Source organism: Mobula hypostoma, chromosome 5, assembly GCF_963921235.1.
Source record: "Mobula hypostoma chromosome 5, sMobHyp1.1, whole genome shotgun sequence".
Lineage (NCBI taxonomy): Eukaryota > Metazoa > Chordata > Chondrichthyes > Myliobatiformes > Myliobatidae > Mobula > Mobula hypostoma.
The window spans coordinates 158,120,072-158,136,688 of NC_086101.1; the positions used below are offsets into that span (position 1 = coordinate 158,120,072).

At 41.8% G+C, this 16,617-nt stretch overlaps 1 protein-coding gene across 2 annotated transcripts in view; it reads left to right on the forward strand.

The window, feature by feature from the left end:
• The window catches only part of rcl1 (RNA terminal phosphate cyclase-like 1), a 50,600-nt gene extending 41,815 nt beyond the window's left edge, over nt 1-8,785 (forward strand). Inside the window, exons 8-9 of one of the 2 annotated variants that reach the window (XM_063049212.1) lie at nt 3,101-3,204; nt 8,550-8,784. In XM_063049212.1, coding sequence (XP_062905282.1) covers nt 3,101-3,204; nt 8,550-8,697 — 252 coding nt within the window. In that variant the 3' untranslated portion in view covers nt 8,698-8,784. Of the gene's footprint in view, nt 1-3,100; nt 3,205-8,549 lie in introns of both variants that reach the window. The other variant, XM_063049211.1, reaches the window with a different exon arrangement.
• The last annotated feature ends 7,832 nt before the right edge of the window (nt 8,786-16,617 follow it).

Sequence of the window (16,617 nt, forward strand, 5' to 3'; positions counted from 1 at the left end):
TTGCTCCAGTTCAGCACCCCTTTGCCAAAGTAGTTTAAATCCTCCTGAACAACTTGGGCCAACCTGCCCATAAGGATATGTGAACCCCTCGAGTTCAGGTGTTCCTCAAAAGTTCCCAGTGATCTATAAATCTGAACCCTTGCCCCCTGCATCAGTTCTTCAGCCACACGTTCACCTACAAAATCATTGTATTGTTACCCTCACTGGCCTGTTTTTCAGCTTTCTACCTAGCTCACTAAAATCTCTCCTCAAAACCTCCTCACTTTGTCTATCTATGTCATTGGTGCCAATATGTACCAGGACTTCTGGCCACTTATCCTCTCCCTTGAGAATGCCATGGACCTGATCTGAGACATTCCTGACCGTGGCACCAGGGAGGCAACATACCATGTAGGTGTTAGAGAGCCCCCAAAATCTCGTCTGTGTTCCGCTGACTATGTAATCTCCTATCAGCACTGCAGTCCTCTTCACCTCTGCTCTTCTGAGCCGTTGCACCAGTCTCAGTGCCAGAGACCTGGTCACTGTGGTCCCCGCGGTAGGTTGTCCCCTCAGTAGTTTCTAAAGTTGTGTCCTTATTATTGAGGGGAATGGCCACAGGTGTACTCTGCACTGGCTGTGCAATTCCCTTCCTTCTCCTGACAGTCACCAAGTTACCTGTTTCCTGCAATCTCTGGGTGACTACCTCCCTGTAGCTCCAATCTATCACCACCTCATTCTCCCGTATGAGTCAAAGGTCATAGAGCTGCAGCTCCACTTACTTGATATGTTCTCTTGGGAGCTGCAGACCAGAAGTCTCCCAGACTTGCCACATCTCACACACAGTACACAATACTGCCCCCTGGAGCCACTCTCACTAAACTACTGTGCCCGAGCAGATGAGGAATGAACAAGTAAGAACAAGCCCAACCTTGATGAGCCAAAGCCACTCTAAACATTGGCACGCAAAAGAATGGCTGCTCATTCAAGTTGTCCTGCATTCCAAGAAATAAAGATCTAGCCTGCCCAACCTCTCACGATAGCTCGGGCCCTCTAATCCTGGCAATGTCCTCAAATCTTTTCTGCACTCTTTTCTGTAACAGGTTCACTAATCTGTACACAGTACTCCAAGTGCAGTCTCACCAACAGCTTGTGTATCTGCAATATAATGTCTCAACGTTAGTGTGCTAAATGGCTTTATCATCACCCTGACTATCCATGACACAGAACGCAGCGGAGGCTAATTCTCTGGATTCTTTCAAGAAAGAATTAGATAGAGCTTTTAAAGATAGAGTGAAAGGATGTGGGGATAAGGCTGGAAAAGGGTACTGATTGTGGATGATCAGCTATGATCACAGTGAATGGTGGTGCTGGCTCGAAGGGCTAAATGGCCTGTTGCACCTATTGTCTATTGACACTGCTTTCAATGAGCTATGCACTTGTACTCCTAGGCCCCTGTGTTCTCTTATAGTGCCCCACCATTCATAGTACAAGTTATATGCTAGCTTGACTTGTGCATCATATTTTTCTGTATTGTAATCTATTAGTCCTCTTTGGCCTGCTTCTCTAACTGATCAAGATCACTCTGTAATCTGCAATAACCTTTTCACTCTCAAACAATATTGGCTTGTAGTTTTGCAATAATATGTGGCTGCACTTTGCATTTTTTTTGGATTATTCTTGAGCCCTAGGCTTTGAAGTCAAGGCATTGTATTAGTTCTCACCAGTTGCCCTAAAGTCATTTTCATCCACCATCAGTTTTTTATCCTCCCTCCTTTTACTGAATGGCTGTAAACCTGTTTCTGTTTGGCTTCTAACCTAGAAAACAAGTGAGTCATCTTAACGTAACATCTAAAGTACATTGATTAATTCAGAATGCAGTGTGTTGCAGTAAATACATAACTTTAGGTACAGGCTGGAGATCTCCCAGATTTCCCACATCCCACACGCAGTACAAAACACTACCCCTGGAGCCATTCTCACTAAAGTACTGTGCCCTCACAGATGAGGAAATGAACAAATAAGAATGGAAAGAGAGAAAGTTGCCAGATACTTTACCTTGCCCAAGCCTGATCCCGCCCAATATGCATTACCTGGATAGGAGTGGAGAGCTTCATCATAAAATATTTCAAAGGAATTAGTTATACCATCAGTATTTTATTTTGCCTTAAAGCAGTGGTTGCTCTTTGGCTATTAGAATCACTTTGTGTATTTAGTGTCACGTGTTGAACAGATCAGATCATGATGGCATGGTCTCTTCTCTGAAAGGCATTCGCTTTTTACAACAATCCAATCAGTGTATGGTCATTAATAAATAAAACTAATTGATTCTTGATTATTCTCTGACTTTAAACCCATAACCTTCATGGTGAAATTTTGACATGCATCTCTTGATTGTTAGTCAAAGACTCTGGGTTACTCATCTTGTAACTAAAGCTGCACCACTACAATACCCTTTCAATAGGAATTAACTTCATCCTGGGTGCAGTGCATTAAATGTTTTTTAATTTGTTTAGGGGTAAATGGGTTATTGGGATGAACCTAACCTCACCTTCAAAAGTGCAATGTTGTCCCTATCTCAGGCTTTGATAAAGGGTTTCACCTGTACAAAGCATCACTCCCTGGTGCAGTGTTAACTTTAATTATTGCAGTGCATGTTGGTTATCATCTATGGATTAGATGACATTATTAAACAATGCTGAGAGTGTATTGACAAACATTAGCGGCACTTCAGTTTTAATGTAGTGTGTTTGTTATAGAATCAAGCACAAAGTTCTGTATACTGCTTAGATTTTAGACATCAGAGTCAGGTATTATCACTGGCATGTGTAGGGAAATTTGTTAACTTAGCAGCAACAGTGAAATGCAATACATGATATAGAAAGAAAAGTAAAACAATTACAGTAAGTATGTGTATTAAATAGATTAAAAAGTGCAAAACAAATAATACATTAAGAAAAAAGTGAGGTCGTGTTCATGGGTTCAATGTCCATTTGGGAATCAAATTGCAGAGGGGAAGAAACTGATTCTGAATCGCTGAGTGTGTGCCTTCAGGCTTCTGTAAAATACCTCTTTCTAAAGTAATATTGATTGTAACTTGCATTATTTTTCTATGTTTGTACAGGGTGGCTGTGTAGGTTCAATAAATCAGAGTTTGGCCCTGCTGTACATGACCCTTGGACAGCAGGATGTTTCAAAACTTCAGATGGGTCCACTGTCCCCTCACACGTAAGTAAATGCCTCATAATGCAGTGATATGACAGCAGTGTATTCTGTGCCAAATGGATTAGTTTGCTTCTGGTGCTTTCTTGTTTCGGTTTTCAAAATACTCCCTCAGCTTGGAATTTGGAGATTGGAAGGTCTGTCCTTTTTCAGTTATCATGGTACCGGTGCTGTTTCTTCAAGAGGTACAGTACTGTGATAACTGAAGAGTGACAGTGCCATCGCAAGACTGCTGACTCTGAAGGGTTACTCTTCTCACACTTCGGGATGGAACAATGTCAGGCAAATGCCAGTGTGGCAGGCTTGTGTGCAGGGAGTAACTTCTGCTTTCTCTGGTTTGCGAGATCTTGAGATGAAATACTCTAGGAAAGTGTCAATTGCTTTCGGTTTGCCATGTGGTAAGCAGGTGGGGTAACTCCACCAAATGGAAAATTTCATATTTCTAGATCAGCAATAGGCTTTATGCTCACGCTTTTTCTTTAAAAAAAAAGGTATGCAATGTAGTGGGACATTTTCTTAAAGAACTCATCCCACTGAAGTAAATATCGAAATGCAGTTGTCACGTGACCGGCAACAATGAATATCAATTGAGTCAGGTTTTATAAAAACAAACATTTATTAAACTCTGATCAACAATAGTGAAAAATATTCAAACGACTAATTTAACCGGAAGTTAACTGCTATATGGCAACTCAGGAACAGTTCTTAAAAGGGTAAATTTGAACACAGTTCTTAGAATGGTAAATTTGAAAGTCCAAGAGATTTATACAGTCAATTAGGAGGGACTTTCCTGAAGTAAAGAATTCCTCGAAGACGTGTCATTACTGCTGATCCCAGCCCGAACCTGCCTTGTCCGCAGGATTCATGAAGATGGAAATAAAACGGTTTAAAGGAACTGACCTTTTCCACTGGCGAATAGACACTGCACTATCCTTCCTACTTTAGCAGGGGATATCTCAGTTGCAGGTCACTTTTTCTTGAACGAAGATTCAATAAAGGTCAATCCTCTCCAAAACTGCCAAACGATATCAGCTTTACTCGACTCGGTGAATTCCTGTATTTTGGTAAGGTCTTCACTCTCCAATACTACTTAGAACTCCACTTTAAAACAAAACTGCGTCATAAGCTGTATACGCAGCAAAATGGAGTATCTAACACAAAACTAAACTGAAAACTAACTGCATAACCAGGGGTCTCCCTTTTATATACCTGTTGAGAACAGGTCATCATGTGACCTCACTGGCAGGAAAATTACATCATGTGACCTCGGCAAGACCATTACATCATCCTCATAAGACTGTCACAAGATATCCATGAAGTATGTAACACAGTGAACCCAACCAGAAGAAAAAAATGAGTTGCTCCTTGCAGTAAGTTATTATCAAAAACACAGGACCTCAAAGGAACACAGGATCTCACTTGCAAATGAGAATTGGAGAAACTTGAATATGACAGAATTAAAGAGAAAGAAGGCTGCATGGAATAGTGAATAATTGGGTAGCTTTTCGAAGAACCAGTTCAGCAGCGCACACTCCATCTGTTTGTTTTTTTTTGCTCCTTCTGTTCAAATATATTGTTAAAACCATGTCCTCTTAAGTAAGGTTTACTGTAAAGTTTTTTTTTCTAGTGTTAACCCAAGGAGTAAATAATTTTCCAGTACACTTCCAAACTAAATGAAAGCAAAAGTCCACTTGTGTAAAAACCTATATCATACTTATTAATCATTGATAGATTCAAACCAGCACAAACTGAATTTATCATAATTTAATGCTGAAAGGCTTTGCATTAGAAAATTGAAGGGTCATGCAAATTTACTTATGAATGGTGAAATGTCTCCATCCATTTATGTCTTTAGTTTACCATGTACACTCAGTGGCCACTTTATTAGATACAGGAATGGAACCCAGGCTGCTGTGCTGCTTCTGTAGTGCATTCATTTCAAGGTTTGACGTGTTGTGCATTCAAAGATGCTCCTCTGCACAGCACTGTTGTAACACATGGCTATTTGAGTTACTGTTGCCTTCCTGTCATCTTGATCCAGTCTGACCTTTCTCATTAACAAGACATTTCTGTTTTTCACACCATTCTCTGTAAACTTGAGAAACTGTTGTGCATGAAAATCTCAGAAGATAAGCAGTTTCTGAAATACTCAAACCACTCCATCTGGCACCAACTGTCAAAGTCACTTGGATCACATTTCTTTCCCATTTTGATGTTTGGTGTGAGCATGATAATATAGGAAAAGAAAATTTACAAATATGTATAGTAAATGGTTACATTAAAATAGTGCAAAAACAGAAATAATATTTAAAAAGTGAGCAACACACATCAAAGTTGCTGGTGAATGCAGCAGGCCAGGCAGCATCTATAGGAAGAGGCGCAGTCGACGTTTCAGGCCGAGACCCTTCGTCAGGACTAACTGAAGGAAGAGTGAGTAAGGGATTTGAAAGCTGGAGGGGGAGATGCAAAATGATAGGAGAAGACAGGAGGGGGAGGGATGGAGCCGAGAGCTGGACAGGTGATAGGCAGAAGGGGATACGAGAGGATCATGGGACAGGAGGTCCGGGAAGAAAGACGGGGGGGGGGGTGACCCAGAGGATGGGCAAGAGGTATATTCAGAGGGACAGAGGGAGAAAAAGGAGAGTGAGAGAAAGAATGTGTGCATAAAAAGGAGTAACAGATGGGGTACGAGGGGGAGGTGGGGCCTAGCGGAAGTTAGAGAAGTCAATGTTCATGCCATCAGGTTGGAGGCTACCCATACGGAATATAAGGTGTTGTTCCTCCAACCTGAGTGTGGCCTCATCTTTACAGTAGAGGAGGCCGTGGATAGACATGTCGGAATGGGATGTGGAATTAAAATGTGTGGCCACTGGGAGATCCTGCTTTCTCTGGCGGACAGAGCGTAGATGTTCAGCGAAGCGGTCTCCCAGTCTGCGTCGGGTCTCACCAATATATAAAAGGCCACATCGGGAGCACCGGACGCAGTAGACCCGACGCAGACTGGGAGACCGCTTCGCTGAACATCTACGCTCTGTCCGCCAGAGAAAGCAGGATCTCCCAGTGGCCACACATTTTAATTCCACATCCCATTCCCATTCTGACATGTCTATCCACGGCCTCCTCTACTGTAAAGATGAGGCCACACTCAGGTTGGAGGAACAACACCTTATATTCCGTATGGGTAGCCTCCAACCTGATGGCATGAACATTGACTTCTCTAACTTCCGCTAGGCCCCACCTCCCCCTCGTACCCCATCTGTTACTCCTTTTTATGCACACATTCTTTCTCTCACTCTCCTTTTTCTCCCTCTGTCCCTCTGAATATACCTCTTGCCCATCCTCTGGGTCACCCCCCCCCCCCCGTCTTTCTTCCCGGACCTCCTGTCCCATGATCCTCTCGTATCCCCTTCTGCCTATCACCTGTCCAGCTCTCGGCTCCATTCCACCCCCTCCTGTCTTCTCCTATCATTTTGCATCTCCCCCTCCCCCTCCAGCTTTCAAATCCCTTACTCACTCTTCCTTCAGTTAGTCCTGACGAAGGGTCTCGACCTGAAACGTCGACTGCGCCTCTTCCTATAGATGCTGCCTGGCCTGCTGCGTTCACCAGCAACTTTGATGTGTGTTGCTTGAATTTCCAGCATCTGCAGAATTCCTGTTGTTTGCGTTTAAAAAGTGAGGTAGTATTCATGGGTTCAATGTTCATTTAGGAATTGGCTGGCAGAGGGCAAGCTGCTGTTCCTGAACCTACCTTCTAATAACTTTAAATTCCCAACCTTTATGAATTTTTCTGATAAGGGAATAGAAATTCCTAATTGTCCTAACTCGACATTGTAAGTTCTATACACTATCATGAAATAGCCCTTCAGCCTCTCATCTGCTGTTAAAAAGCCAGGAATTCTTTATAACTAAATGCTTCCAGCACGCATCATTAAACCTTCTCTACCTTGGCTGTTGTTCTACGCTGTCAGTAATGTGGCCAGAACTGCATTTTCCTTCTCTAGTGTGGTTTTGAAATGAGATTTGTGATGATGAATCCCACCCCTCAGCCACTAAACAAAACTAATTCTGTTAGTAGACTTTCCACTCTGCTCTTTCTATAGCCTTCCCTGCTGGCTTAGCTTGGCTTTGCTTTAAGGCCCATGGGAAGGTGATTCTGCTCTCTGTTATGGGGTTAGTGAGGGATTTCCATCTGGTCAGTCTTTTACTGATACACAATTGCACTGCCATCTTCCATGTTGGTTTACAAAGTTTCCTTTATTCTTGCACAGATGTTTTAGTTCTCATTTCAGGTACACCATTTAGTTGCAAGAGAAATACGGGCAAAGACAAATTTTTATCTTGTGATTAATAATATTTGTGCCTCTTTACAATACTGGAACATCTGTTTTATTAAAATGCTTTTTTTGGGTGCTTGTTGGAAATGAGGATTTACTTATTACTTATTATTCTAGCTTCTCACATCAGAAATATGGAATAAAGGTATGCCTGGTTTATACAGTTTACTCTGAAATTGTTTTATCCCATTGCTGCAGAAATCCAGGGAGGTTTCGGTTTCTATTTCTGGCATAGGCCTGAGTTGGCAATGATATCTACCACTCCAAGGCTGTTCCTGTGTCGCTCAGCAGACCCGCTCATTGAGTAGCTTCTTCTGCAGGTTCTCTGGATTCTAGGCCGGGGTTCTTGTGGGCTGAGCTGGTTTTAAACTTGGTGTGAGTACAGCAGCCTCATTCAAAGGAGCGGGCAGAAATGGCTGCTGGGAGAAATGTACAGCATTTTAAGTTAGTTTCTATGTCTTAGATTTACTGTGTGAATGTTTTATCTTTGTCATTTAAATGTAAATGTAATTTTTCTAACTGTTGTTTGATTCTCTGCAAGTATTAGTATCCATAATCACTCTGAGAGCTTTGGCAACCTGTGAAGCTCTGTGTTTGTTGGGACAAGGTGTCCTAGGCTCCCACTGAAACAAACTGTATCCTGAGATGGGGAACCATTCATTTTTGGGCAAAACAGGATCTACCTCATTAATTCATTGTTTTCTTTAATAGATAATTTAAAGATCTAATAGTGAGATTAAAAGAACATTGACCAGCAGCTTTAAATGTTTATCTGAAGGGAGTGCTTGAAAAGTAATTGGGGTTGCAAATGGCAAAGTTTGTTATCTTGATGACTTGACAAATTTCCTGCTGATACTTTTAATTGGGACGTTCTTTTTCAGTGTCTCTGAACTTTGCATTTAGCAAGCCAGTTGGATGGAATTTTGAGATTATGAATCATGTTTCTCCTAATGTGATAGTAAAACAGTAGGAAAATGACATAACTGAAATATGTGACTTTTAAATTTTTTCTTAAAGGATTGAGTTTTTGCGTCATCTGAAGAGCTTCTTCCAAATCATGTTCAAGATTGAAACCCAACCCATGGAAGAAAGGAAAGGTGGAGAGAAAGTGCTAATGACTTGTATGGGAATTGGTTTCTCAAATATCAGTAAGATTGTCACGTAGGAACAGCCATTGTTGAATTTCTGTTTGAGATGGTTTTTTTATATTAAAACATTGGAAAACCTTCACCCAGAAAAGTTGTCTGAAATTTTATACACTTAAAAAAAAAAATGAAGTGGTCTTGCAGAATTTCTGGAAGTGAAATTGCCTTTTTGAAAAGCTCCTTGAGATCTAGAGGGACCCAAGAACATGAATAAATCATTCAACTGACTTGGGCTTGTTCTGCCAATGCTGAGCATGCACCTTAACTCTTATTTACTTGCCATATGTCCCAATACCATCATCCAATTAGTTGTAATGGCTTTTTTAAAAAAAATATATATATTCTCAATGTTTTTGGTAGCTTGGGGTGAATGAGGTGGGTTAGTTTGGGAGGTGGAATTGGTTGATAGACTTATTGTTCCAAAGACTTTTGAAGTCTATTTTGGGAGAAAATTCTTGACATTACTCCTGGTAAGGCCAGATCTGATTTTATAGTTGTCCTTTTTCTGAACTTCATTGGAGGAAATAATTCTTTAATTATTATATCACCCATAACATTTTCTGTAAGATTATAAAGTTACAGTGCCTATAAAAAGTATTCAACCCTTTTGGAAGTTCTCATGTTTTATTGTTTTACAACATTCAATCACAGTGGATTTAATTTGGCTTTTTTGACACTGATCAACAAAGGCACTTTCATGTCAGTGAAAACAGATCTCTTCAAAGTGATCTAAATTAATTACAGATATAAAACTAATTGCATAAATATTCATCTTCAAGTTGGTATTTAGTAGATGCACCTCTGGCAGCAATTAACAGCCTTGAGTCTATGTGGATAGGTCTCTAACAGCTTTGTACATCTGGACACTGCAACTTTTCCCTGTTTCTTCTTTACAAAATTGTTCAAGCTCTGTCGGATTGCTTGGGAATGATGAGTGAACAGCCCTTTAAGTCCAGTCACAAATTCTCAATTGGTTTGAGGTCTGGACTCTGACTTGGTCACTCCAGGACATTAACTTTGCTGTTTTTAAGCCATTCCTGTATAGCTTTGGCTTTATGGTTGGGGTCATTGTCTTGCTTGAAAACAATTCTCCCAAGTCGCAGTACTCTTGCATCAGGTTTTCCTCCAGGATTTCGTTGGATTTTGTTGCATTCATTTTGCCCTCTACCTTCACAAGCTTTCTAGGGACTGCTACATGAAGCATTCCCACAGTAAGATGTAGCCACCACCATGCTTAACAGCAGGGATGGAATGTTTTAATAATGTGCAGTGTTTAGTCTGGTGCTCAATTTTGGTTTCATCAGACCATAGAACCTTCTTCCAGCTGACTTCAGAGACTCCCATATGCCTTCTAGCAAACCCTAGCTGAGATTTCATGTGAATTTTTTTTTAAACTGGCTTTCTCTTTGCCACTCTCCCATAAAGCTGTGACTGGTGAAGCATCCAGGCGACAGTTGTATGTGCAATCTTTCCCAACTTGCACCTCCTCCAGAGCTGTCATAGGTCTCTTGGTAACCTCCCTCACTAGTCCTCTTCTTGCACAGTAACTCAGTTTTTGGACTGCTCTAGACAGGTTGACAGCGATGCTATATTCTTTTCATTTCTTGATGATTGACTTAACATTCCAAACGATATTTAGTGACTTGGAAATTTTCTTATAAGCATCTCCTGACTTGTGCTTTTCAGTAACCTTTTTGAGAAGTTGCTTTGAGAGTTCTTTTGTCTTCATGGTGTAGTTTTTGCCAGGATGCTGACTCACCACCAGTTGAACCTTTCAGATGCAGGTATTTTTACAACTATCAATTGAAATAACTTGACTGCACACAGTCATGACCACTTAACTAATTATGTGACTTCTAAAACTTGTTGGCTGCACCAGTGATGATATGATGTGTCATATTAAAGTAGTATGAATACTTAGGCAATCAATTATTTTGTTTTGTATTTGTAATTAACTGAGATCACTTTGTAGGGATCTGATTTTATTTTGACATGAAAGTCTTTTTCTGTTGATCAGTGTCAAAAAAGCCAAATTAAATCCACTGTGATTGAATGCTGTAAAGCAATAAAACATGAAAACTTCCAAGGGGAGGTGAATACTTTTTATAGGCACTGTAGGCTTGCTGTTTAAGCCAGTGGTCCCCAACCACTGGGCCGCAGACCGACATCAGGCCACAAAGCATGTGCTACCGGGCCGCGAGGAAACGATATGATTTGGTGATATGAAACAATATGAGTCAGCTGCATCTTTCCTCATTCCCTGTCACGCACTGTTGAACTTGAACACCCCCCGTTGGCCAGTCTGCAAAAATATTGTCAATATTAAACCGGTCCGCAGTGCAAAAAAGGTTGGGCACCTCTGGTTTAAGCCATTTCAACCCGGAAGGGTGGGGGGGGGGGGGTGTGAAAGAAAGACTTGCATCTAACTAATCTATTCCTCTCCTAATTCTATAAACTTGTATCTGATGGCCCTTCAGCTTCTGGATATTACAGCAAAAACAATCCATATTTGTCCAACCTCATTCTCTAATCCAGGAAACATCCTGCTGAATCTCTTCTGCACCCTCCCCAAAGCCTTCACGTTGTTTCTGTAATACATCATATCCCCACTTTCCAGCACTTGTCTGCTGGTTCAGTAGAACTCCTCTTCCAGTATACATCCACGGGCTGAGGGTTTCTCACTCTCTCACTCTTTAAGGCCCTCAACATTAAATGAAGATTTTCCTCGTCTATCTCTATCAATTACTTAAAATCTGTGTTAAATTCCTCCTGAATATACTTATTTGGGCTCTTCATACTTGTTTATACCTGAATTAAAACATATTGCAGGCACCCTTGTTTCAAAGTGAATAAATCCACTTCTCCAATCTGTCATCATGGCTAAAATGCTGCCATCCTTGTAAATCTCTGCACCTCCACGTGAACACATCTGTCATGTATTGACAAGAACTAGATTCTTCTGTGTGCTGACTGGTGGCATAGTGGCATCAGTGCTGGACTTCGGAGCGAAGGCTCTTGAGTTCGAATCCAGCCGGTTCCCTTGCATGTTTTCCATCTGTGCTGCATTGAGTGTCGAGCTAGCAACTTGGCCTCGTAAAAATTTGAGTCTGACGGCGTCCCGATGATTCCATTCGGAGTTAAGGGCTTTCTTCTTGGATTCTTCTGTGCCTTGGTTATTAAAGGAAAAAAAAACATTACTCCATGTCATTTTAACAATCTGTCTTGCAACACTTAAGGATCTGTTTACCTTGGCTCCAATATCACTTTGTTCTTCCACAGCTTTCAATTATCTATTTATTGAATTTTATACCTTGTTGAATTTCCTCTTTGGAGACATGATGATCCCTTGGAAAATTGGATGGTTTTAGGAAATGTCAATTTGCAGGTTCAGTAATTTTGGTAATGCATTGTTTTTATGCACACTTTGAAAGGGCGAATAACATTAGGACTGTGCAAATCACATCATCTATGATCACTGTCTTGGCAGCTATTAGAATAAACTTGCCTTTCCAAATTGTCAGGCCCTAATGGTGTACTTGGCAGTGTACCGAAAATCTACCAACCAACTGGTTGGAGTGGTAAAGGGTATCTTTCACCTCTCATTACTGCATTTGGGAGTTTCCACCTGCTTCAAAAGGGCATCAAGCATACCGGTGCCCAAGAAGAGCAAGATAAGTTTCTTCAATGATTATCACCCAGTAGCATACATATTTACAATGATGAAGTACTTTGAGAGGTTGGACATTGTCTAGGATTAACTCCAGTCTGAGCAAGGACATGGAATTTGGCTACCACACCAACAGGTCCATAGCAGATGTAATCTCACTGGCTCTCCACCTGGCTTGGAGCTCTGAGGTAACAGGTCTTTATTCAATAAAGCTTAGTATTCAACACCAGCATCTCCTCAGTACTAATCAACAAGCTTCAAAACGTGGGCCACTGCACCTCACTCTGTAACAGGATCCTCAACTTTCTTATCAGGAGACCATGGTCAGTGCAGATTGGTAATAACATCTTCTCCTTACTGACAGCCATCACGGATGCACGTGAAGTACACATACTTAGCCCACTGCTCCACACTCATGACTTTGGCCAGGCAGGTGTCAACCGTCATCTACAAATTCCCCAGTGACCCCACTATTGGCAGAACAGTGAGATAGATCTGGTTGAGTGGTGTCACCACAACAACCTTGCACTGGACATCAGAAAGACCAAGGGATTGATTGTGGATTTCAGGAAAGGCAAGTCAGGTGACCAGTCCTTGAGGTGCCAGTGATGGAAAGGGTAATCGGTTTCAAGTTCTCGGGCATCAAGGCCCAACAAATTGCAAACATGAAGAAGGCATGCCAGCAGCTCTAATTCGTTAGGTGTTTTAGGAAATTTGATATTCAGTATCACCAAAACCCCTTGTAAAACACTACAGATATACATTGACGAGCATTCCGTGTTTACATCACAGACTAATGTAGAACCTCCAGTGCTCAGGATCACAAGAGACCGCAGAAGGTTGTAAACTGGTACAGCTCCATCGCAGGCACAATCCTCCTCACCATCAAGGACATCTTAGAGCAGTGGTGCCTCAGGAAGGCGGCAGCCATGATTAAATACCCTCACCATCTAAGTATTGCCCTTTCTGTGCTACTACCGCTAGGGAGGAGATACAGGAACCTGAAGATTCACACTTAACGTTTTAGGAACAGTTTCTTCCCCTCCACCATCTGATTTCTGAACGGTCCATGAAGTCATGACCGTGATCTCATGATTCATCTTTTGCGCTATTTATTTTTGTAGCTTATTTTAATTTTTATATCTTGCATTGTACTGCTACTCCAAAACAAGAATTTTCACTACCTATGCCAGTGATAATAAACCCGATTCTGATTTCAAATGTAAAATAGCGATCACAGGGTGAAACGTTTTCATTTGTAAATTGTATAATCTCGATCATTTTCCCCCCAAATATCCCATCAGTTCATTAAATAATTGATATTTAGAGCCTTTACCTATACTGCAGTATGGAATTTTTATTGTATTTAACAATCAAGGGTCTTACTAAAATGATATTCCCTTTTCTCAGTTTCTTCGCCTCCGCCGCATCTGTTGCCAGGATGCGGCTTCCGTTGCAGGATGTCAGCAATGTCCTGCTTTTTAAAGAAAGGGATTTCCCTCCCCCTACCATTGATGCTGCCCTCACCTGCATCTTCGCCATTTCCGGTACATCCGCGCTCATCCCACCTTCCTGTCACCTTAATAGTGATAGAATCCCGCTTGTCATTACCTACCACCCCATTAGCCTCCGCATCCAACATATTATTCTCCGCAACTTCCGCCATCGCCAACGGGATTCTATCGCTAAACGTATATTTACCCATTCTTCCCGCCCCTCCCCCGCGATTCCCTTGTACATTCGTCCCTCCCCACTAAGCTCCCTCCGGGTACTTATGCCTGCAGTGCTAAACCCATTCACCTCCTCCCTCACCTCCATTCAGGGCTCCACATAGTTCTCCCAGGTGAGGTGACACTTCACCTGCGAATCTGCTGGGGTCGTCTATGGTGCCTGATGCGGCCTCCTCTACCCGTCGTAAATTGAGGGACCGCTTTGTCAAGCACCTCCGTACCATCCGCCAAAAGCGGGACCTCCCGGTGGCCCAACATGTTAGTTCAGGTTCAGATTCCCATTCCCGTTGCGACGTGTCGATCCATGGCTTTCTCTTGTGCCAAAATGAGCCACCCTCAAGGTAGCGGAGCAACACCTTATAGTCCGTCTGGGTACCCTCCAACCAGATGGCATGAATATCGATTTCTCCTTCCGATAAACAACACTCCACCCCCCAAATCCGACCTTTTACTTCTTCTCACCTGCCTGTTACCCCTCCTTCCCTTTCCCTTTCTCCTTTGATCCATTCTCCACTCTCATCAGATTCCTCCTTCTCCAGCCCTTTACCTTTCCCACCCACCTGGATCAACCTATCACGTTCCACTAGCCTCCTTCCCCTCCCACCAACTTTTTATTCTGGCATCTTCCCCCTTCTCAGTCGTGAAGAAGGGTCTCGGCCCAAAATGTCGACTCCCCCCCCCCCCCCCCACAGACCTGCTGAGTTCTTCCACCGTTTTATATGTTGCTTTGGATTTCCAGCAACTGTAGACTTTCTCGTGTTTGTGGTTGATTGATTACTTACCTACTGCCTGTAACGCCGCGAGGTTTAGGGATGAAGGAACTCCATCTATGTCTGTCCTTGGCCGCCTATTTTGGTTTTGGTCTTGGCGATGTTCGGGGCTTCTTTCATCATCCACTAGCTTCCTCTCAGTTTTCATTACTGAACCTGGAGAACTGTGGACCACTCTGTCTGACCTCTACCCTTCGACCTGTTTGGCATAGGTGGCCCTACCAAGAGCCAAAGCATGAAACCCTGACTTCAGCCGACATAGCCCTCTGGGTCATTGATGCATGCAAGGCTCCAAACAGGTTGTGGTCCTCTTGGGGGAACCAAAATAACTTTTCTATAATTATGTGATGCTCTCACATCTAAGTAAGAATGTACCCGACACTCCAAAGTTCGGGTAGATAATTGAGGTTGACTTGACGTTTCTGTTCAGACGAGTGAGCTACCTTGTCGCGTGTACCATCTTTCCGATGTCGCTGGCTGAAGAGTGGATGAGCTAACAGTCATTCTTAGATCGATATGTATTCACTTTCAGAGATACTGCCTGACCTACTGAGTTCCTCCAGCATTTTGTGTGTTGTAAAGGATCTAGGTATTAACCCATTCATGTTAGAGTTGATGATGATATACTCAAGTTCTTTATTTGTGAGAAGCTCTTCAGTTATTGAAGGTTGCGAAATGTAATGTGTAAAACGCCCTTTATACCATCCAACCGAATGGATGTTCAGTTTATTGTATTTCCATTTAAATATTTTATTGAATGATTGTAAATATTTTTGATGCCAGACTATCACGTAACTTAAAATGTCACAAACTTTTTCAATTTCTGGAATTTTAGTTTGAACTCTAAAAGCTGATGTCAATTTAAATTAATGTTCCTGTACTTCTTAAAATTTTCTTTGTCAATTTAATATCAGTTCTTTTCAAACTAATTGAATTTAAAATCATATTTCAATATTTAAAACATGTGCACCCTTTTATAAATAAAGCATTCTTAAAAGCAGGTTCTTTGCTTTTCAAGTATTTAATGTCCCCTTTAATGATTCTGATTGAAATTTGCTTCCTGTTATTTGGTTTATTTCTGTACCGTATTATAATTATATTCAAATTTAAAACGTAGCGTAAAATTAGCGTTTTTGTCATCTTTTGTATGATTGAGAAATGGTAATTATTAGACCAAAAGACCATAAGATATAGGAGCAGAAGTAGGCCATTCGGCCCATCGAGTCTGCTCCGCCATTCAGTCTTGGGCTGATCCAATTCTTCCAGTCATCCCCACTACCCTGCCTTTACCCCATACCCTTTGATGCCCTGGCTAATCAAGAACCTATCTACAGTATCTCTGCTTTGAAAATACGTTAAACGGTTAAATTTAGAGATAGGAAACAGAGTCAGGCATAAATGTCAGGTTTTCTCGGGAGTTTGCTGTATATTCTGTGAAAGCGCCTAACTTTGACGTCCCAACTTGCTCCCTCTGGCAGGTTTAAAGATCCTGAGGCACCGCCTGAGTTTTCTCTGAGATACTTGCTTAAATATTTTCGGGCTCTTGAAATACAAGAATTTATATAATTTTTATTCCCTATTAAATACTGCCAGCATGAAGTAACTGGATATTAGTTTTGATTTGCAGTATGCGGTTAAATAGAACTGTGATAACATTTATAGCCCCCGAGCCCCCTTAAAGCGCATGGTTCACGCTTTGAGCTCGCACAGCCCAGTCCCGCCACTAGCTGGCATTGCTCACTGTTCCCTATCCAGGTACCAATTCGACTCAAG